General features: G+C 51.7%; 1 protein-coding gene across 1 annotated transcript in view; it reads left to right on the plus strand.

Moving 5' to 3' along the window:
* PPP1R14A (protein phosphatase 1 regulatory inhibitor subunit 14A) overlaps positions 1-24200 on the plus strand; it is an 83690-nt gene that overhangs the window by 49727 nt on the left and 9763 nt on the right. The window contains exon 3 of the mRNA XM_075323663.1: positions 13071-13103. Coding sequence (XP_075179778.1) covers positions 13071-13103 — 33 coding nt within the window. The remainder of the gene's footprint in view (positions 1-13070; positions 13104-24200) is intronic.

Genomic DNA, 24200 nt, shown 5'->3' on the forward strand with positions numbered 1-24200 from the left:
GCCCACCCCCTGGTGTGGACACCAGCCCCTGGAGGAAGGCAACAAGGATTTTTTTTGTTTTCTGTAAAGATAAGAAAAACGGTAACATATTTACAGTTTATGGCATCATCCCACATCGGGAGGTTCAGTGCTTAAACGTTGCAAACATTAAAACGGTTAACGGTTACGGTCTCCGCTCTCTCCCACCCAAGTAACCTGGCCCTGATGCTGCCCCTAAAACCCAGGCAGCACCCCTTGACCCCAGTCCAGCACAAGTTACCCGAGCGGGATCTGTCCTTCCCCTCCAGAGGGTAGCCACCGGTTCCTGTGGTGGCTGGGCCCCAGCCTGCTCTGCTGTGGGTCCTCCCTCCAACCTGCCTCTCCGGAGGCGGTAAATGCGGAAACGGTAACGGTAACACAACTTATTTACAAGCCACTAGCGTCTGTGGTTGCCCTGCAAGTTCACGGGCTTGTCCATAAGGAGTCCCTTATGCAACCTTTTGAACGGTCCCCACGGGGACAACGGTGCCGGCAACGGCCGGTTTCAAATCACGGTAAATCAGGTGACTGTTCGGTTATCATCTTATCATCATCTTTTTCAAACTTGCAAACAAAACTCAGTGGTGGTCCCAACGGGGACTGGACAACGGTGCTCCGCTGCCATTACTCAGATTCCTCTGCTGAGGCGGACCCATCCTCTGCCACCAGCATATCAAACATGCACTGACATGCCTGCTGTGACAGGGGTACCCGGTACCCATTTCCACTGGTACGTGGGGTATGGAAAACCACGGGGTCTCCCACATAGCGGGAACGCTCACTCGCCTCTTCAAACTCAGTAGCGGACCCGGGGCTGGGACCGGAGTCATCATCTCTTGTTCCTGCGCCAGGCGGGTTACCGCCAGCTGCCGCAGCCTCCTGGCCTCCAGCATCCAGCACATCAGAACCCTCTGCAGCAGCATGGGGCAGCAGGTCAGGCGAGTTTACACTGAGGCGCCCCAGAAGTAACGGCAAGGATAATTGCATAGGTCGAGACTAGGCCGGGCCCCTCAGCCGCAGCGGCCGGTCCTGGTAGGACATAGGGACGTGGGTCACCAGTCGGTTCTGCTACATCTGTTCCCCCTCCGTACATCGGGGCAGTTGCAATCAGCATCTCCACCTCGTTGGTCCACTGCTCCATCATCCTGAAGATCTGATCCTCCTGACGCTGGTGGAATTGAATCACCCGGGCTTTCATCCAGGCCACAGTCCCGGGCTCGGGGTCGGGCACAATCACTGCCGGGACTTCTGGCACCATGCTGTTAAGGGGCCGCGGTCCTAGCGGTTCCCCCTGGTGCACTTCAGGGACGTCTGCAGCCGGCTCGCCCGCCGAGGCGGCTTGGCAGGGTATCGCTACCGGGTGGACAGGTAGCGGGCCTAATGGCGGGGCGGCAGCAGCTATCACGGGTAGCGGGGAGAGAGGCAGGGTGAGCGGAAGCCGGCCGGGCCCCTCAGCTCCAATGGCCGATCCCTCAGGAATACAGGGGCGTGGGTCGCTTACCCGCTCCTCCAAATCCTCTTCTACCTCGCGTCTCCACATAGCAGCCACCACGTCCGCCATGTCGGTCTCCCACTCCTCCAGGAGGAGTTGCATATGGGCCTGCAGACGATTACTCAGCGGGACGGTCCGGTCCCTCAACCACGTCGCCATGCCGGGCGCGGGGGTCTCGCTGTTATTGATTGGAGCGGACATCTCGGCAGTCGTGCTTTCCAGGAACTAGCAACAAGATGGCCACAGGGTCCTGGCGTCCCTGCTTTTATAGCCACCTCACATGCAGCCAGCCGCCATCGCGTCCCCCTTAGCTTCTTTTCGGCCCCTCCTCTATTGGGGCGTGGTTTTTTGCCTTCGCGCCTCTGCTACTCGAGAAGACGCTCGAGCGGGAACCTTTCGCGCCAAAGATGGCGACTTCTGAAATTTTTCAGCCGGATACCTCCGGCGGTCACAAGGCGCACCTCTACCCAACGGCAGAGCGGTAAGATCCTGTTCGTGACGCCAAGTTGTCGCGGGCGGAGGAGGGGACGCCGCGCTCTCCCTACTGCTCGGGTCCGGCTGCCGCTGCTGCTGCGGCCTTTGCTGCTCGGTGGCTCGAGCGATGGGCCGGATCCCGGGGACTCGAGCGGCGCTCCTCGCCCGTGAGTGAAAGGGGATTGGGATTTGGGATAGTTTATTGTCCGTGACGCCACCCACGGTTGTGGTGAGTGAATGTACACCACCGCTGCTCTGTTTGGGGGAGCCCGGGAGTGATGGTACGGAGCAGCCAGTTGTTGATTTGCCCCTCCGTGGGTAGGGGTCTTGGTGCTCCCGGGGCCCGGTGATGGGGTTGGAATGGTGGACAGGCGGGGATGGGGCCTGTGGAGGTGCAGGGGCGCAGGGACAGCGCTGTGCTGCACGGCACGGAGGTACTCACTCAGCCAGTAAACACGACACAGTTCTCAGTAAACAAACGGCTGGTTGGACGGGTCCCTCGGACGGTTCACGGTGCTGATGTTCCCTGCAGTTAGCGGTGACGGTCTCTTCCCTGCACCTATGAAAGTCTCTTTGGTAGCGATGGGTCCCCACCGGTAACCCACTCCCCAGCTTGGATATGAGCCGGAGGAGCTCCACTCTTGCCCGCAGGCGCTGGCCCTGGGAAACTGGTGCCTTGGCGGTGGCGGTGTCTCCCCTTAACGGTTGGACTGTTGCCTTCAACGGGACTTGGTTGTTGGGAGACAGTCGTCCCCTTTACTGACGGATTTGGCAAATTCGGCGACTCCAAGCCTTGCCGGGATCCGAAAGGCCCCTGCCCTGGTGCTGACTAATCTTCGTATACCGCTCCGGTACCGCCGGGTCACCACCCGTCCACGGTCCTTTCGGTAACCTCCAATCAGTCTCGCCTGCAGACGGTCACCGCCGTCTGCCAACCTTGCTGTCTCAGTCCGGGGCACACACCCGGACCAACTTCAGGCTTGCTTAACTGTTTCTTTTTACTTCTTTACTCCTCTTACAAACTCCTCTCCTTTGCTCCACTACCACTTCACTTCCTTCTACCTCTTCTTCCTAAACTGCACTGCCTGGTTCTCCCGCCTCCAGGGCTGTGAACTCCTCGGTGGGCGGAGCCAACCGCCTGGCCCACCCCCTGGTGTGGACACCAGCCCCTGGAGGAAGGCAACAAGGATTTTAGTTTTGACCTTGTGTGTACCTGCAGGGAATGTGGGGTGCGTGTGGTGTTGTGACCTGTGACCCCTGGCTTGCCCAGGGCGTCACATCATACATACCCAACCATGTAAAAAATGGAGCTACGTATACATCTTATATTTGGGAACATACCCCCAAAATTGCAACACACAGTAACTTTCTTGCATAGGAGTCTCATCACACATTCTCATTGTGTTTGTATGTAGGAAACACCATAGAGAAATGTTGGCATATGTTTAGTGCAATAACTCCATTCCTGTCTATCAGTGATTAGTTGCTAGGTTTGTGTGCTGTTAATAAAGATAGAACAAAAAAGGAGAGAAAGGAGGTGACAGGAAGACATGTGACTGTATTCTGTATTCTTCCTTCCTGTGCTCTATGTGAGGGATGCTTGCTGCAGAGCTCCAGACACAGACACACAGAAATGATTACTTGCTGATTTACTAAGCTTCATATTTGTTCCTGATCGTTCCTGAATAAACCATTCATTGCTGTTACACGCTTGGAGAGTATCGCTGATAATGCGCTGCCAACAAGAAAACATTTGCCAAAGGGCATGTCACCATTTTTGGATCTTAAGCCCGCTACACACGCTTCAATATATCTCACAATCCGTCGTTGGGGTCAAGTTGTAAGTGACGCACATCCGGCATCGTTTGTGAGGTATCTGCGTGTGACATCTACTTGCGATCAGGATTGAACGCAAAACCGTTGATCGCAAACACATCGTATCATTCTCTAGAATTGAGCGTTTTGTTGCACGAACCTAGTGAATTGTAACGTGTGACATCCCTCATACGATTTTGGTGTCTGATGCTATGTGCGCAGGTGTGCGCTCTGCACCGCAGCTTAAAAAAGGTCTGCTTCAGAGCGCAGCTGAAAATCTGCGTTCTGAAGCGCCTCACAATGTCTGTCATTCACTAATCTCTGTCAGTCGGTCACTATCTCTGTCCCTCACTCTCTGTCCATGTCAGTCTATCCCCCTCTCTCATATACTCACCGATCCCCGATCCCCGGCGCTGCACGGCGTTCACACTGCTCCGGCGGCTTTTACTGTTTTGAAAAAGCCGGCCGCCCATTAAACAATCTCGTATTACCTGCTTTTCCCGCCCACCGGCGCCTATGATTGGTTACAGTGAGACACGCCCCCACGCTGAGTGACAGGTGTCACACTGCACCCAATCACAGCAGCCGGTGGGCGTGTCTACACTGTGTAGTGAAATAAATAATTAAATAATTTAAAAAAACGGCGTGCGGTCCCCCCCAATTTTAAAACCAGCCAGATAAAGCCATACGGCTGAAGGCTGGTATTCTCAGGATGGGGAGCTCCACGTTATGGGGAGCCCCCCACCCTAACAAAATCAGCCAACAGCCGCCCAGAATTGCCGCATACATTATATGCGACAGTTCTGGGACTTTACCCGTCTCTTCCCGATTTGCCCTGGTGCGTTGGCAAATCGGGGTAATAAGGAGTTATTGGCAGCCCATAGCTGCCAATAAGTCCTAGATTAATCATGTCAGGCGTCTATGAGACACCCTCCATGATTAATCTGTAAATTACAGTAAATAAACACACACCCGAAAAAATCCTTTATTAGAAATAAAAAACACAAACATATACCCTGGTTCACCACTTTAATCAGCCCCAAAAAGCCCTCCATGTCCGGCGTACTCCAGGATGCTCCAGCGTCGCTTCCAGCGCTGCTGCATGGAGGTGACCGGAGCTGCAGAAGACACAGCCGCTCCGGTCACCTGAGCTGTCACTGAGGTTACCCGCGGCCACCGCTGGATCCAGTGACAGCGGGTAACCTCAGTGACAGCAGCTGATCGCGCGGCTGTTTTCATTACCTGCGTGGAGGTGACCGGAGCGGCTGTGTCTGCTGCAGCTCCGGTCACCTCCATGCAGCAGCGCTGGAAGCGACGCTGGAGCATCCTGGAGTACTTATTTACTGTATTTTACAGATTAATCATTGGCTGATATTGTTAGGCTGGGGGGCTCCCCATAACGTGGAGCTCCCCATCCTGAGAATACCAGCCTTCAGCCGTATGGCTTTATCTGGCTGGTTTTAAAATTGGGGGGGACCGCACGCCGTTTTTTTTAATTATTTAATTATTTATTTCACTACACAGTATAGACACGCCCACCGGCTGCTGTGATTGGGTGCAGTGTGATACCTGTCACTCAGAGTGGGGGCGTGTCTCACTGTAACCAATCATAGGCGCCGGTGGGCGGGTAAAGCAGGGAATACGAAATTGTTTAATGGGCGGCCGGCTTTTTCAAAACAGTAAAAGCCGCCGGAGTAGTGTGAACGCCGTGCAGTGTCGGGGATCGGTGAGTATGAGAGAGGGCTGCTAACTTCAGTAACTTAGGAGATTAGCGGTCACCGGTGGGTCCTTCACTGGTGACCGCTAATCAGGGCGCGACACAGACAGAGCCCCAGCATGACCATGAAGTCGGGTGAAGTTCACCCGAGTTCATTCTGACAGTGCGGCTCTGTCTGTGTCTGCTGTCATCTGCCATTCAGCTCTGCTACATGGCTGTCTGTGTCTGCTGTTAGCGGCCATGTAGCAGAGCTGAATGGCAGATGACATAGTAAAAACACATCCCTACACATTACACACGCTTGTCAAGTCAATAAATAAAAAAAAAAAAAAAGGTGCCCAATGCATACGTCACAGAACACATGATCTAAAGGATCGCACACAAAATTGACCAATTTAACATAGACTACTAACGCTCGTGTGACAGCAAATGAACGACCAACGTGAAATCTCATAAGATCCCGTATGCAACCTGGGCGTGTCACATCGCAAATGCGATTGTACAACTAATTGCAACGTGTAAAGTGGGCTTTAGGGGATCTCCGTTCTCCTGCCAAGGCCAATGTTACCTAGCTATTTATGCATGCAAGACAGTTGGTGTTGTGTGTTTTGTCATGTAAAGCCCCTGGACTATCAGGTCGTCACAGGGTACTGCACAATCTGCCCTCCCGTGCAGTATCCACCTCCCTCTTGGTTATGGGTCCCTAACCAAATGGTGTTGCCTACAACAGCAAATTAAATCCTAGATACACCCTCCACCAGACACACCAGTGGACGGCTTGAGTGGAATAGAGTCGCCCACCTGGGGGGTCAGGGAGGGGAGGTGAGGAGTGTAGTCAGAGTAGTTGAGGAGTGAGTAGTTGAGGAGGTGAGAGAGTAGCCCTCGAGCTGTGAGGAGCTCTGAGGAGGTCGGGAGCGGTGATTCCCATAAGGAAACTGTCTAGGTTGCAGACGGTGGTCTGGGCCTAGAGGAGTCGGACCCCCGGTCGCAGGGGATCGTGGCAAGGGGCTCGGATCTGTCGAGCAGGACAGCCGGCGGCCTTGCACCATCACCGGTCCAGGACCGAGACACGACGGGGTACGTGGACCCTAGGTCGGGGAGTAGCTGCATGCAACCCGATAATTTACCCGTGGAGAACGGAGCCTTCAAGATTCGTTCCCAACCACTCCAAAATCGGGGCACTAGCGCAACGCGGGGGATAGGACTTTCCATCAAAAACGGCCCAGAAAATCCCAAGCGTGAACCCTGAGAGCAAGCTCCCACACTTAGCCACAGTGGGGAGCGGGACCCGGCAAGTTGCACACTACTGGGACCACCAGAGAAGTAAACTTAGCGCCAGGAGGCAGGTCACGGATCACCAGGCAGCACCATTGGGGACGGGACCCGAACTAGCTCCCCGCAGTGGTGTCCAGAGACTTGGTTTACCCGGTTGTCGGTGTCTGCTTAATGGGCTGAGTACAAGAGTGATCCCCGCATCCCACGGCCTTATCCCCACACCGAGTTCCGGGGCATCCCCCCTACCCATGGAGGGTCACAATACCTGGCTGCCCCCGTTATCACCCCGGGTACTCCCCAACGGCAGCGGCGGTATCCACCCCAGTTACCGCACACCACGGGTGGCGTCACAAACTCTATAATCCCTTGTAAATACCCCCTTCATTTGAGTGGCCGCACGACCCCTGGGTACGGAGACCCTCGAGCCACTGAGAACCCGGATCCGAGCAGCTGAGCTACTTCTACGGGGGCGGCACAGTCACTTACCCTTTTCTATTCTATTTAATCTAAGGAACAGATTCTTGCTGGTTACAGTCTATTTCAGTGTCTTGCTGGTTATAGTCCACTTCACAGATGCTTGCTGGTTATAATCTATTTCATAGTCTTGCTGGTTACAGTCTGGTGTCACAGATGCTTGTGTGTCGCCCAGGGTTATGGGGTACTCGCTCCCGGGCGGTGTATAACTGGGAGATGTCACTTGGTGGCCCGGTTCTGTACCCTAGGTGCTTTTTAAAAGAGGTATATTTACATGGGAGTTTAAATGAAAGTTTATACGTGACGCCACTTGCGGTTTTGCGGCTCTGTGTATGGAGCCGCCACTGCACAGTTCTCGCTACTGGGGCTGATGTTAGTGGCAGGCTGGATGTTAGGCTCTCCGCAAGCAGGGCCGGGCCCCAGAGGATAGGTGATGTAGATGGGTGTTGAAAGAAGGTAGGCCACACAAGGGGTTGCAGTGTAACTGGTTCCTTTACTGACAGTAAGCTGGTACTGGTCACCCGAGGCCAGCTGGTCTCAACCGCAGGTCACCTTAGTTCCAGTGCCAGTGTAGTGACCTGGTGGCTTCTTTCCCCTGCACTTGTCTTTGGTTGGTGGATCCCCATGGCTTGGAGCGGCTGGGGTTCCCCTCCTGGTAGTCTCTTAACGGTAGTCAGTATGACGGTAGCGTGAACCCTGTGGGGTTGGAGTCTCTGGTCCTGTCCCCGGTTCTCCCGTTGCTACTGTGTCCCGAACTTCAAGGTCAGTGCGGTTCTTGAAGGTCCCCTCACTGTGCAGATTTTATCAGGTCTGCCTGGAGCATTTGCCTGACCTAGGATTCTGTACCCCGTTGGTGTGTGGTTCCGGGAGTACTCCACCGTACTCCACCGACAACCAACCGCCTGGACCCTCAGGTCACTGTCACACTCCTGTCAGTGCTTACACTCGCTTCCTCCTTCACCTCCTCTCTCTCACTGACTGTCCACTGTCTGCCCCTCCCACCTGGTTGTCTAGTGGACTGGATCGGCTCCACCTCTAAGTGTCCATCCATAGGTCAAACTCTAGCCTGGTACCAGTCTATGGGGAATTTGGGGAAAAACAGGGATTAACTGGAATGTCTGGTTGTTACCGTCACTGGTCTTCTGAGTCCCTGGGGGTAGGCCTTGCATCCTGGTGGGGATTCAGTACCTTGTAGCTCCCTGATGGCTTCAGGGGCGCTACACTTGCTGGTTGCAGTCTATTGTTACAGATGCTTGCTGGTTACAGGCCTTTAGCATATAACTTGGCACTGACGAGGCAACTCAAACTAACTTAACTTACAGATACAAGGTACATAGCGATCTCTGCTAAGTCTTTGAGAATTGTCGGGCAGGAGCTCACACATTTTCTTTTGCTGTCTGAGCAATTACACTAAATATACACTACTATTTAGACCACTAAAACCCGATTTGATCAATGTATTAATTATTTTGTTCTTATAGAAACCATCTTGTCTTATATCTGATTGATGTCACAGGGCTCAGCTAACACTGATGGGCCGGAGAAGTCTCACATTTCTATACACACCCCTGCAGCTCTTATTGGTGCATAGTTCTGAGGAGTTATTTCTTTGTTTGAGGTACTATATAAACTGGTCACATGATGTAATAAAGCAGAAATTTTCAGTACACCACAAAGCGTGTGTGCTACAATGATTTTCCGGGCGCTCGTAAAATAAATCTTACTAATTTGGAGTTCCAATGGCACAGAAGGAGGGTATTTAACTCACAAGAGGAAGAATCAAATCCGGCTCACCGCTTACAGGAGTCTCCGAAGTGACCTTCAATGCCTTTATATCACTGGGAAACGTGAATAAAATATTCTTTGACGGCAAAACTGGAAAATACATTGCAGAAAGGTGAAGGGAATGGATCCATTAAAGCTTCAGGTTTTATTTGTTATCGATTAAATACATACAAGTGATAGTTATGGCGCGCCAGCATTTTGCACCACAGAGAGATCTTACTCTTATCTTGGCCGTTTTAATTATTCCATGACAAGTAGCAATAAATTACAGCGTACAAAATGAATAATAGCCGGCAGATAAGGCGATGTGGCCGTTATGTATATGCTGTTAATCAATAATGAATAAAACTTGATGTTTTAATCGAGCGGTGAAAGGATTCTCTACAATGTAATGCGGTAAAACAAGATTGCCATAAAATGCGCCTCTCTTTATGACTCGGAGAGGACGGAATTGTCTTTTATTTCCTGGGCAAATTACTGCTATAAAATTTCTATACTGTATAATAAACAATACCACACAGATGGCACATAATATTGCCATATAGTGCTCAAATATCACCGCCATACAGTACCAATATAATGAATTCTTCGAGAATGAACACATTTCTTTTTCCAGACTGAAAAATAAGCCAAGTAAAAAAAAGCATCATATGCACAATAGGTATTTTTTTTCTCAGTTATATCAATATGAAACTTTACTCCAACAGGTTTTCAAATTAATTTTGCAAAATCTACTCTAAATTCAATTTGAAATACATCTAAAGGTGTTTTTCTGATCACAAATGGGTAAAATTGCAATGTGCTTGTAAAAACAGCAACTTTACAATGACCAGAGGGATTTTTAATTGTATAGTTTACTGCCTAGGGTACAGCAGTCTGTCAGAGGTGGCAGGTCCCATAGAAAAGGAGAGCTTGCTTGCAAGATCTTTTCTATAGAGCTTGTAAGCGCTGCTCTGAAACTGGCTGGATCCTGACAGTTTCAATACTCTGCTCAGAAATCAAAGTTGCCTTTGCTGACAGTAATGGAAGGCGTGCAGTCTGGAACAGTGACTCAACCACGCCAATCACACCGTTCTATGACAATGAGGAAAAGGCATAGGAGTGGTGCACTCAAGAAGATAAGCGACGAGTATAAGGGCGGCTTTGCACACTATGACATCGCAGGTGCGATGTCGGTGGGGTCAAATCGAAAGTGATGCACATCCGGCGTCACTTGCGATGTCGTAGTGTGTAAATCCTAGATGATACGATTAACGAGCGCAAAAGCGTCATTATCGTATCATCGTTGCAAGCTCCGACTTTTCCATAATTTTGCTGCAGCGATGGTACGATGCTGTTCCTTGTTCCTGCGGCAGCACACATCGCTGTGTGTTACGCCGCAGGAGCTAGGAACTTCACCTTACCTTCCGCCGGCGGCTATGCGGAAGGACGGAGGTGGGCGGGATGTTTACATCCTGCTCATCTCCGCCCCTCCGCCGCTATTGGCCGCCTGCCGTGTGACGTCGCTATGACGCCGCACGACCCGCCCCCTTAGGAAGGAGGCGGGTCACCGGCCAGAGCGACGGTCGCAGGGCAGGTGAGTGCATGTGAAGCTGGCGTAGCGATAATTTTCGCTACGCCAGCTATCACACGATATCGTACCTGCGACGGGGGCGGGGACTATCGCGTGCGACATCGCAGCATCGGCTTGCGATGTTGCAACGTGCAAAGCCCGCCTAACACTTAAAGATGTTGTCCACCACTTTTTCAACAGTCGTTAGCTGAGTGTTTCAGATGCAGTAGCTTTGTAGTCACGCCCTTCAGATTTAAATAGTGGTGTTACCCAGTAATACTTGCTGAAGATACAAAGCCATTTGTATACTGGCCGCCTTGGCTGAAGGAGCTGAGTTGGAGCATTATAGAAGCCGATCTTTATCCTTTTCTGTTGCGGTTTTTCCTCTATTTATCTCCCCTACCTTCTTGTCTTATTAGTGCAGCGGTGGGTCTAGTGAACCTCACCTGCCTCTCACTAGTCAGGGCATCTATAGAGTTTACCAGTGTCTCAGTGTGCTGCTCGGTGACAGTTGCGGAGACTGGATAGGGACTGCTACAGGTGATGATAGGAGATGTCCATTACCCTCTCACTAGTCCCAGGGCCCACCGTTATTGCGTCCTCGGTGTCCCCCTCTGTTTGTGGTGTGGTTGTGGTGGGGTTTTTTTGTTGTACGTTAGACTCCTTTTGGTCTGAACACTCTCATCATGCTTGAAGCGTGACATCTATCCTAAGCATAAGCCATCAATGTGAAAGTAGTGGACAACCCCTTTAGTATCATATACAAAAAGAGCAAACACCGGGCACTAATCAGCTGTCGACCAACTTATCAGTAAAGCAGCTTTGCCATTCAGAGTCCGGTACACCCTTCTCTGACAGGATTACAGCTGAGCTCAAAAACAATGGTGCTCCTTCCAGATAACAGTCCCATCCATAGAAAGCATACAGAAGAGGAGGGCACTGACCGAGCAGCTGTATCCAAGAAGACCATTTATTATAACAAAAGGTGATACATAAAACGTCAGGAGGGAGGGGGAAAATGCACAGCACAGCAGATGACGGCCGTTTCGTGCTATACAAGCACTTCAACAGGTCTACATGTAGACCTTACCCAGAAGGGGTTCTCGGTCCCCGCCACTAGGCCCAATGTATATAAGGAATTCTCTCCGATTGGGAGGTGCCGGTTCAACATGTCCCTGTAGTTAGTCTGCCCATACTAGTTGTCAGGTCCCCCGTGCTATTCCGCACTCCGTTTTGTTGCCTAACCTCGTCTCTGTCCACACTCAGTTGTGCCCGTATTCCTGTCTTGTCCGTCTGGTTTCTCTGGTCCCTGCATGTGTCTACCGTCTGCCAGTTACCACAAGTTCTGGCCAGTCTCAGATTGTCCCAATATCTGTCCCTGTTCTTGGTCTACGTCCTGTGGCGCCAGCTGCTGAGGTATCGGGATCCCCCGGGGCTACCTCCGGGCGGACACGTACTTACTGCCACCTCCGGTGGTAGTAGTGAAGACTCGGTGGCCACTCTAGTCTGGTCTCCTGGGTCAGTGAATGGCACCTTGGTCCAGTAGACCCATTTCCATCTAGCCCGGTAACCCAGGCATGACAAGCCTCCGATACTCACCCCTCCCCCCGGTCTGGCACCACTACTTTGCACTCGCTACAGTGATCATGGTGGGTTGTTGACATCATCCGGTGGGAGAATAAGTGGAAGTATTTTTTTAATTTACCCACTCTGGACCCATTAAGTAAACGTTGTAAAGTTGGGGACAACTCCTTCTAAGTCGGACAACTCCTTCTAAGTCCAAGGTAGTAAAGATTTACGAGCTCCATTCTCAGGTTGCTAAAGTGGTCTGGTTCTTTTGGATACCGAGGAAATCGGAGTCCTTGGCAATTATTCCATTTCCCACCTCCTTAAACTATCCCTTCCCATAAGTTGCACTATACCGTCATTTGGGTGATAGGGAAATATTTGTCCTTGTTTTTCTTCTGTTCGTTTTCCAAGATTTTTCCTTTCCGTAGACGCCAACAGCTTAATATTTAGATTGTGTATATTATCTCTGACTTTTATGTGGTTTCCAGTAGAGAATTCGCGACCACTTCAAACTTCTGGGAGATGTAGATTAACTTTTCGCTAATAAATGTAATCTGTGACTGTCAGTGCTGGGACTTCCAGTGAAAGAGTCCCATGTTTGATGTGGTCCAGAATAAATGCTTTCCCACATACGGCAGATAAATCGGAGGAGGGGTAAGAGCCGCGGGGGTAATCGACATATACACAGGGCTCATGTTTTCACAAGTTTCAAAACTCCTTCTATAAATCATGTTACGTAATTGACATTTTATGCTTTGAGGGTTTTATTATTATTATTATTATTATTATTATTATTTTAATAAGGGATTTGATTAATCCATCATGTGGTCAAACATTTGCTGTTTTGTTTTTAAAATTTACTCTAAAACAAACTAATGGCTTTATGTGTTTGTTTCCAGGTCATCCTTGGATCTTGTACTAATAATACTGAGGTATGTATCGCATAAGGCTATATTGTGTGTTAGTGAATTGTTGTATTTTATGTTTGTGAGGCAAATCCCGGGATATGAAGATGAATTATGACTCCAGTCATAATCCCTCATCACTCCCTGGCAGTGCCCCCTCCCTTCTTGTTCTCAGTGTTCCACTTACACCTCCATGGCCATGTCCTGTGATATGGAAATTAGGTGGTGTGGGAACAATGGACACAGGATGACTCCCTGCCGTCACCCTGTAGTAGGAGCTGCTAGCTAGTTAGCAAGGCTATGGAAATAGCCAGACAGAACGACTCCAGTAAAAAATGGTTCATATCTCGCAAGCCATATTTCCGATAAATATGGCAACCATAAAAATGGTGTCTCTGCATGCGGACGATGCCGGCACACCCTTTTTATGGGAGCAGGACATTGGGAAATGCCCCAGGCGTGATATCAGCCAATGGGGAACTGGCAGACAGGTCATGAGTCCCCTCGTTCCGTAGCTAAATTCATAACTGTCACAATGAGGGCGTTGGCGTCCGCCTACGACGCTCCCAGGCAAAGTTATGGCCCATATTCCATGTTGGGATATTGTCCATAACTCAAGCCAGGGGTGGAGCAGTGCTCCCTGTGAGGTCACGAAGGTAGGAGGAGACCTGGATTTGCCCAGGTTGATAACCCTACTTCGGCCATTTTCCAGCGTTCTTTCGCTGGGGGTCACGTGTAGGAAACATCTGTGGGAGTTCCTGGAAACCTGGTCTACAGCGCCCCCCTGTGGCCAGACGCAACAAGGTAACTGCTGGAACTGTGTATACCTGTTTGTAACCCATGCTTTGATTGTAACTGTACTCTGACATATGTATATTCTGTAGATTCCCTATTGTATATATTGTAGTTCTAGTGTGCTTTAGGCTGATTAAATTATATAATTAATCTTGGGCTGTTCTGTTATCTCGATCTTGAATCCCACGTCTGTGTGTTCGGCTAATAGTTACCGTAAATCGGTTGGTGGCAGCGAATTGTGCCAAGGATTATTGTGGGGAGGCCAGTGAGATTCGGGGAGATTTTATATATTCCGCCCGCGGAGGTCGGGGGAATATATACCTTACTCTCACCGGGGACCCTTCAATAATCGGCATAAGTAGTATAGCGGCCTCCTTGCTTATTGTCGGGCAATTCCATAATTGGCCTGACTATAAGAGGGGCGCTAGAGAGCGCGTCACGTGCTCTGTCTGTCGGTCGGGAGGTATAAAGGAGGGGTGACCCCCACTTGTTACCCCCCGATTGTGACGTACTGGTAGCCAGCGCGGGGGATTTCTGAGTGACCCCCCCGGTGGTTTGTGACATATTGGTGGCATAGCGGTGGGATCGAGATAATAGTGTGTGTGAGTGTGAGACCCATACTCCCAGACACTAAAGACTGCCTGCAGCAGCTGTGGCTGCTGGGGTCTTCAGACTAGCTCAACACTAGAGTGTCAGAGTGCAGATACTGTAAGGTGTGTGGAGGCATCAGGTGTCAGTTCTGTGTCAGTGACCAAAAGTCTGCAAGAATGGCTGATGGCACCAGGAGCAGAGCTATGCAACTGGCCAATGCTAAGGCAGGAGCCGAAGAGAGGGAGGACGGTGCTGTGGACAGCAATGAGGAGGTTGCCCACGAGTCCTCCAGGAGCTCGACGCCAGAAAACCGTTCTGCCGAGGACATTGCGCAACCTGGCACTGCTGGACAAGATGAGGAGCAGCTCACCCAAGGGTCCTCAACGAGCCAGATGCCAGCCCTCCGCTCTGCAAGGGACAGTGAATCACCAGGCTCCGCAGCGGGCCGCAGATCACCACGTGCCATTCCACCGAGCCTGGGAGGCTCGGATAGCCTTCTTCAAATGGCTATGGCCCTTCTCCAGGCTGGAGACCAGGAGGGCTACAAGGGACTCCTGGCAGAGCGCAGGGCAGAGCGGCAAGCAGCGCGTGAGGCTGAGGCTGCGGAGCGGCAGGCAGCGCGTGAAGAGCGCCAGGCAGAGCGTGACTACCAGCTGCAGCTAGCCCAGCTCCGGCCCTCATCAGCCACACGTGACCTTCAAGACACCAAACTTCCAAAGGTCCGTGTTGAGGACTTCCCAGTGCTGGAGAAGGATGGAGACTTGGACTCTTTCTTGACTGCTTTTGAACGGACTTGCTTGCAGCACCATCTGGACAAGGACCAGTGGGCCAAATACCTGACCCCCCGTTTAAGGGGTAAGGCCCTGGATATCCTTGGGGACTTGCCTGCTGAGGCGGATCAGGGCTACGACACCATCAAGCGGGCCCTGATCCAACAGTACAACCTCACCCCGGAGTCCTACCGCAAGAAGTTCCGGAGCCTACAGAAGGGACCAAAGGACTCCTGGGCTGACCACCGGCGGGCACTTGCCCGAGCTGCCGACCACTGGACCCAAGGCCTGCAGCTTTCCACCGGACCGGAGATCCTGGACTTGTTCATCACGGAGCAACTCTTGTGGAACTGCCCTGAGGATCTCCGCCAGTTCATCCGAGACCAGAAGCCAAAGGGGTCCACGGCTACAGCTGCCCTTGCCGATGACTACACCAACAACCGGGCCCCTGAGGCCAGGAGAGCGGCCACCAGCAGCACCTGGAGAGGGGGTAAGATGAATTCTGCGACTGCCCCACCTGCCCCTAGACTGCAGGGGGTGTCCCCCTCAACTCCCCTCTCCAGGCCCGTGGCAGAGCCAAGACGGTGCCACCAGTGCAACCTACCTGGACACTTCAAGGCCATGTGCCCTCAGCGTCCCAAGGCCCCGGCTCCGTCCCCGTCCCAATGGCCGCCCAAGGTGTATTGTGTGGGTGGGGGTGGTGGTAGGTCCCTGGACAGCTTCCAACCTGTCACCGTCGGCCGGTCTGTGACCATAGGACTGCGAGACAGCGCCTCGGAGGTGACTCTGGTGCGGCCTGAGATGGTGTCCCCCCAAGACTTGATCCCTGGAAAAACCCTCGCTGTCTCCGGGATTGGAGGCACTGACCCGGCGCTGCCTGTTGCTGACATTTATGTGGACTGGGGCGCAGGGCGAGGGGTGAGGGAGGTGGGGGTAACTGATCGGATCCCTGCAAACGTGCTACTTGGGACAGATTTGGGGCAGATAACCTCCCAGTTTGGGCCCCAACCAAGGGCTGAACCTTCAGCCAGTACTGACATGCCTCCGGACAATGTTAATGTGTTATCTATGAATGATGTAAGGGAGGAGGGAGTGAACTCTGATATTTCTGCTTGCATAGACACCATAGACACACACTCAGCTGCAGCTGTGACAGGGGAGGGGGTCAGAGAAAGGTGTGACAATGCCTCTACAAGTAACCAGCCTGTGAGCTGGGATCTGTTGCCCTCTGCAGGGATAAGCAGAGAGCAGGGTGCTGCAGGGGGAGGACCAGTGTGTGGGGTGGGGGCTACCACAGCAAATGTGGGGTCCCCAGAGATTTCACAGCGGGGTTCTGTTGCTGCAGGAGGGGAACAGGCAGGTGAGATTGGGGCCGGTCCAGGAGCGGAAGTGCTCCCAGGTAAGATCTCGGTGCATGGTTCCCCCACAACCGGGGTGTCAGGAAGCCAGGTAGGTCTGCCTGAACCGGCGACTTGGTCAGGAACGGAGGAGGAGCAGGCACGACCCACGGTCGCAGCGGCTGTGGCCGCTGTCACCCGCAGTGGGAGTGCTGGAAGCCAAGGGGCCTCCCGGAGGTCCGATAGCTCTTCCCCTTCTGACCAAGTGGCAGCCGAGTCAGGTGGAGGCCAGGACACAGGTCCCGGGGTACTGACTGAAGATGTGACAGTCTCGTCGATTCTGGCCACATCTAGTCAGGGGTTTCAGGCAGCGTTAGAAGCTGACGACAGCCTGAAAGCTCTTAAGGAGCAGGCGGCACAGCCTCCCTCGGACTCGGACCCGGAGCGAGTGGTCTGGGACCAAGGACGGCTGTACCGGGCCACGGTCCAGCAGGGTTCACCGGAGGCGTGGCCCAGGGACCGACAGTTGGTGGTACCCTATCCGTTCCGGACGGAGTTGTTGCGGATCGCACATGAGATTCCGATGGCCAGACACCTAGGGATCGCTAAGACCAAGGCCAGGTTAAACCAGCATTTCTACTGGCCAAAAATGGGGGCCGATGTGGCTGCCTACTGCCGTTCGTGTGAAACCTGTCAGAGAGTGGGGAAGGCGGGGCCACGCCCCAAAGCCCCACTAGTATCTCTGCCAATCATCGATGAGCCTTTCAGGAGGGTGGCTGTGGATCTGGTCGGCCCGCTGGCCATCCCCAGCAGCTCCGGGAAACGCTTCCTACTGACGGTAGTGGACTATGCCACCCGGTACCCAGAAGCAGTGGCCTTGTCGTCCATTCGGGCTGACAAGGTGGCCACCGCATTGCTGGAGATTTTCTCCCGAGTGGGTTTTCCCCAGGAAATGCTCACTGACCGGGGGACCCAATTCATGTCCCAGCTGATGGAGGCCCTCTGTAAGCAAGTCCAGGTGCGACATCTGGTGGCCAGCCCGTACCATCCACAGACTAATGGCCTGTGCGAGCGGTTCAATGGCACCTTAAAGCAGATGCTTAAGATGTTGGTCGACTCCCATGGGCGTGACTGGGAGCGGTATCTCCCACACCTGTTATTTGCTTACCGGGAGGTTCCACAGGCCTCAACAGGATTCTCACCGTTTGAGCTCCTGTACGGGCGACGTGTGCGGGGCCCCCTGGCTCTGGTGAAAGAGGCTTGGGAAGGGGATTTGGCCACCCCTGGAGTGTCGGTTATCGAGTATGTCATGCGCTTCCGGGACAAAATGCAGGCCTTGACGCAACTGGTACACGACAATATGGCTCAAGCCCAGGCCGATCAGAAGCGTTGGTACGACCAGAACGCTTGTGAGAGGACCTACCAAGTGGGTCAAAAGGTGTGGGTACTGGTCCCCGTACCACAGGACAAGCTTCAGGCAGCCTGGGAAGGCCCATACCTCGTGTACCAGCAGCTCAACCCTGTAACGTACCTGGTCACCCTGGACCCTGCCCGTGGAAGGCGGAAGCCCTTCCATGTGAACATGATGAAGGCACATCATGAGCGGGAGGCATGTGCGCTCCCCGTGTGCAACCTGCCCGAGGAGGGAGAAGCGGAAACCCTCTTGGATATGCTAGCCCAGGTTAGGGCAGGCGGATCCATTGAGGATGTGGAGGTTGGCCACCAGCTCTTGGAAGACCAACGATCCCAGCTGTGGGCCACCCTCCTCCCCTTCCGGGGGTTGTTTACCAACCAGCCCGGAAGGACTGACTTGGCTGTCCATCACGTGGACACTGGGGATCATCCCCCGATCCGGCGTTCAGCATATCGGGTCTCCCTGGAGGTGCAGCAACACATGCGCCAGGAGATTGACGAGATGCTGAAGCTGGGGGTGATCCAGGCATCCAACAGCGCTTGGGCCTCGCCTGTAGTCCTCGTCCCTAAGAAGGACCGAACCACTCGGTTCTGCGTGGACTACAGGGGGCTCAATGCTGTCACGGTCGCCGATGCGTACCCAATGCCACGCATCGATGACCTGCTCGATCAGTTGGCCGGGGCTCAGTACCTGACCATCATGGATCTGAGCCGGGGATATTGGCAGATCCCCCTGACTCGCAAGGCCAGGGAACGCTCTGCCTTTATTACCCCATTTGGACTGTACGAGTCCACGGTGATGCCATTCGGGATGAGGAATGCCCCTGCCACTTTCCAGCGGATGGTCAACACCCTGCTCAAGGGACTTGAAGGGTACGCGGCCGCGTACCTGGATGACATTGCCGTCTTCAGTCCCACCTGGGAAGACCACCTAGAGCATCTAGCACAGGTGCTCAGGCGGATCCACCGGGCAGGTTTGACCATCAAGCCGGGAAAGTGTCAGCTGGCCATGAGCGAGGTCCAGTACCTCGGTCACCGGGTAGGTGGGAGAACACTGAAGCCCGAGCCTGAGAAAGTGGAAGCCATCGCATCCTGGCCCACCCCCAGGACCAAGAAGCAGGTGATGTCCTTCTTGGGGACCGCTGGGTACTATAGGAGGTTTGTTCCATGCTATAGTAGCCTGGCAAAGCCCTTGACGGACCTCACCAAGAAGAAGCTGCCCTCTGCAGTCGATTGGACAATGGACTGCGAGACAGCCTTCCGGGCCCTAAAGGACGCCCTGTCCAGCCCGCCCGTGCTACAGGCAGCCGACTTCACGCGGCCGTTTGTAGTACAGACCGACGCCAGTGACTTCGGCCTCGGTGCGGTGCTCAGCCAGGTGGACTCTGCGAGCCAAGAGCACCCAGTCTTGTACCTGAGCAGGAAGCTGTTACCAAGGGAAGTTGCCTATTCCACGATGGAGAAGGAGTGCCTGGCCATAGTGTGGGCCCTGCAGCGTCTGCAACCCTATCTATACGGGCGCCACTTCATCGTGGAGACGGACCACAATCCCCTCAGCTGGTTGCACACCGTCTCTGGGACGAATGGGCGATTGTTGCGATGGAGCCTTGCGCTCCAGCAATACAACTTCACCATTCGCCACAAAAGGGGCCGTGACCACGGTAACGCAGACGGGCTGTCCCGACAAGGAGAGGTCGCAGACGGGCGCACGGGGGAACACCGGAGTGTGCTGCCCCCTAGCGCCCTCAAAAGGGGGGAGGTGTGAGGCAAATCCCGGGATATGAAGATGAATTATGACTCCAGTCATAATCCCTCATCACTCCCTGGCAGTGCCCCCTCCCTTCTTGTTCTCAGTGTTCCACTTACACCTCCATGGCCATGTCCTGTGATATGGAAATTAGGTGGTGTGGGAACAATGGACACAGGATGACTCCCTGCCGTCACCCTGTAGTAGGAGCTGCTAGCTAGTTAGCAAGGCTATGGAAATAGCCAGACAGAACGACTCCAGTAAAAAATGGTTCATATCTCGCAAGCCATATTTCCGATAAATATGGCAACCATAAAAATGGTGTCTCTGCATGCGGACGATGCCGGCACACCCTTTTTATGGGAGCAGGACATTGGGAAATGCCCCAGGCGTGATATCAGCCAATGGGGAACTGGCAGACAGGTCATGAGTCCCCTCGTTCCGTAGCTAAATTCATAACTGTCACAATGAGGGCGTTGGCGTCCGCCTACGACGCTCCCAGGCAAAGTTATGGCCCATATTCCATGTTGGGATATTGTCCATAACTCAAGCCAGGGGTGGAGCAGTGCTCCCTGTGAGGTCACGAAGGTAGGAGGAGACCTGGATTTGCCCAGGTTGATAACCCTACTTCGGCCATTTTCCAGCGTTCTTTCGCTGGGGGTCACGTGTAGGAAACATCTGTGGGAGTTCCTGGAAACCTGGTCTACAGCGCCCCCCTGTGGCCAGACGCAACAAGGTAACTGCTGGAACTGTGTATACCTGTTTGTAACCCATGCTTTGATTGTAACTGTACTCTGACATATGTATATTCTGTAGATTCCCTATTGTATATATTGTAGTTCTAGTGTGCTTTAGGCTGATTAAATTATATAATTAATCTTGGGCTGTTCTGTTATCTCGATCTTGAATCCCACGTCTGTGTGTTCGGCTAATAGTTACCGTAAATCGGTTGGTGGCAGCGAATTGTGCCAAGGATTATTGTGGGGAGGCCAGTGAGATTCGGGGAGATTTTATATATTCCGCCCGCGGAGGTCGGGGGAATATATACCTTACTCTCACCGGGGACCCTTCAATAATCGGCATAAGTAGTATAGCGGCCTCCTTGCTTATTGTCGGGCAATTCCATAATTGGCCTGACTATAAGAGGGGCGCTAGAGAGCGCGTCACGTGCTCTGTCTGTCGGTCGGGAGGTATAAAGGAGGGGTGACCCCCACTTGTTACCCCCCGATTGTGACGTACTGGTAGCCAGCGCGGGGGATTTCTGAGTGACCCCCCCGGTGGTTTGTGACAATGTTGCTTTATAGTTTTCTATTTTTTTTCTCTGATTTGAACCATTTTTCTGAGAATGTCGAAAAACATTAAAGGGATGATCAGTCTCAAGTAAAAATCTAATATAATGCACACGGGGGGGCTTTAATGTGGCTACTCCGACATACTTTACCTTTTCCTATGGCTGATGGAAGGTTTATTTAGTGCAGCTTAAACAGCAATATTCATGAGATGTTATGAACTTTTTTGTTCTGCTAAACAAAGTGAAACCAAGGATATTATACAAAGGGGCAGTGTGTGGGGGAATATTATATAGAGGAGCAATGTGTGGGGGGATATTACACAGAGGAGCAGTGTGTGGGGGATTTGATACAGAGAGGTAGTGTGTGGGGGATATTATATAGAGGAATAGTGTATGTGGGGATATTATATAGAGGAGCAGTGTTGGGGAATATTATACAGAGGGGCAGTGTGTGGGGGATATTATATAGAGGAGCAATGTGTGGGGGATATTATACAGAGGACTGGTGTGTGGGGGATATGATACAGAGAGGCAGTGTGTGTGGGATATTATCTAGAGGAGCAGTGTGTGTGGGGATATTATATAGAGGAGCATTGTTGGGGGATATTATACAGAGGGGCAGTGTGTGGGGGATATTATATAGAGGAGCAGTGTGTGTGTGAGATATTATATAGAGAAGCAGTTTGTGGGGGGGTATTATACAGAGGGGTGGTGTGTGGGGATATCATACAGAGAGGCATTGTGTGTGGGAGATATTATACATAGGGGCAGTGTGCGAGAGATGTTATGAAGAGGGGCGATGTAGAGGATGTATTGTGTAGAGGGGCAGTGTAGGGGGTGTATGATTAATTTTCTAAGGGAAATACTTCTTGAACAACTTTAAGGGTGCTAATACTTTTGGCCATGACTATGTGTGCATATATATATATATATATATATATATATATATATCCACCGGCATATATGTATATATATATATATATATATATATATACACACACAGGTTTTTCCATGGGTGGCGGTCAGACTGTGAAAGGTTTGAGGGGCGGAGGCAGAACTGGGGTGGAGCCTGGGCGGAGTCTCAAGGAAGCCCAAAAATCTTGCCAATATGGGGCCCTGAAATTCCCCATTATAGTCAGTGGGGTTCTTCTGTTTAGTTTGCTTCCATTCATTTTCACATAAATTGCATTTTTCTGGAAAGGTATTCGAAATACAGATATCAAACAGAAATATAAAAGAAACCAATTCTCCTCCTCTTTACTATCCTGTGTCTGCTTATTAAACAACTGACTGCAGCAGGATCCTCCCCCCTTTCCATTGTCTGCTGTAGAACAAAAAGATTTGTAATCCCCTCCGCATTAACTAAACCCTATCCCTTGGTAGACTGAATATTTAGCCAATCATCAGGAATGCAGAAAATCCTACAGACTAACAAATATCGAGATATCTTATTATTCAGGATTAGGTTTAATGTTTTTTTTCAGTATACCCACTCACCTCAAGGTGCCCAAAAAAAATTGGGAGGATCTTATCATTTTGGTGGAACTGGCCAATCATTATAGGGTATGTAGGTGTCCTTACTCTCCCAATGTCAGATGTTGGAGAAAAAAAAATGATTAGGCATATCGGCTTTCAACATGTCTGATTCTTTGTAGGGTTCATAAATATTGTCAGCAGGTATAAATTATGTTATGGCGATATTCTTGCTATTTTGTGCTCTTACATTACACATTTGTCTTTAGTGACAATCCTTATTACAGACGGAGCTGTAGGTTATGAGAAATGTCGGGCCGGTGTTTACATGGGGGCAATGTACAGTCTGTTCCTTGTTCAGACTGGGTTTCAGCACAGATTATTACCAGCTCGTCAGATTCCACAGTAATGGTTTAACATTCGCCTGTGAAATGCGTCTGCGCTGTGTTATTTGTCTAGGCGGTTTCCTCCGGCCTGGCACTGATAAATTGACTCCCTGTACCCCGAGCATAAACCTTTTCCTGTTAAGGGTGTGTTTGTAGGAGCAGAACATCACTACCCGACCCCGTCAGCAGAATTTGGGCCACCAAAGGAAATCACATCTATTCCTGTTACAACATCTATGTAGGAGTCCTGGGATCATGCATTGTTTGATGTGACACGGGCCTAAATGTCATGTAGGAAAGTGCGATATCAGGGATTTTCTATTAAAATATTCTTAGCAGAATCTCCCTTTAGAAGCAGAAGAGATCCGATAATACCACAATGTCAGAGGAGTAACCTAAGTGCCCCAAATAATCTAAATCTAGGTCATGGCCTAATGATACTGGTGTTTTTTATGTGGCAGAAAGAATTCTGTGACCCCACAGGCACCGGGGCTCTATGTCTGCTCCCCTTAAGCGCCTTTATTAAAATCTTCTTTGCCATAGTCTTTCCTGGGGGTGTCAAAACGGTGCCCCCATAAACAATACCAGCAGAGTGTCCTCTATAGTGTCAGCAAAGTGCCCCCATAAGCAATGCCAGCAGAGTGTCCTATATAGTGTCAGCAGGGTGCCCCCATAAACAATGCCAGCAGAGTGTCCTCTATAGTGTCAGCAAAGTGCCCCCATAAGCAATGCCAGCAGAGTGTCCTCTATAGTGTCAGCAGAGTGCCCCCATAAGCAATGCCAGCAGAGTGTCCTCTATAGTGTCAGCAGAGTGCCCCCATAAGCAATGCCAGCAGAGTGTCCTATATAGTGTCAGCAGGGTGCCCACATAAGCAATGCCAGCAGAGTCTCCTATATAGTGTCAGCAGGGTGCCCCCATAAACAATGCCAGCAGAGTGCCCTATATAGTGTCAGCAGGGTGCCCCCATAAGCAATGCCAGCAGAGTCTCCTATATAGTGTCAGCAGGGTGCCCCCATAAACAATGCCAGCAGAGTGTCCTCTATAGTGTCAGTAGGGTGCCCCCATAAGCAATGCCAGCAGAGTGTCCTCTATTGTGTCAGCAGGGTGCCCCCATAACTAGTGTGAGCAGACACATTCTTGGCATCATATGTACATTGCTCACATTGAGGAAGTTGGTAAATATAAATGATGGTGATTTCCCATTAAAAGGCCACATTCTTTAGCAGAAGAAACGTGACTGACGCTGACGTTTATACGTTTTGCTCTTATAGATGAAGAGACACTTTAGAGTCATGTTTTGTAGAGAATGGTAATGGGGCT

This window comes from Anomaloglossus baeobatrachus, chromosome 9 (assembly GCF_048569485.1).
Source record: "Anomaloglossus baeobatrachus isolate aAnoBae1 chromosome 9, aAnoBae1.hap1, whole genome shotgun sequence".
Taxonomy (NCBI): domain Eukaryota; kingdom Metazoa; phylum Chordata; class Amphibia; order Anura; family Aromobatidae; genus Anomaloglossus; species Anomaloglossus baeobatrachus.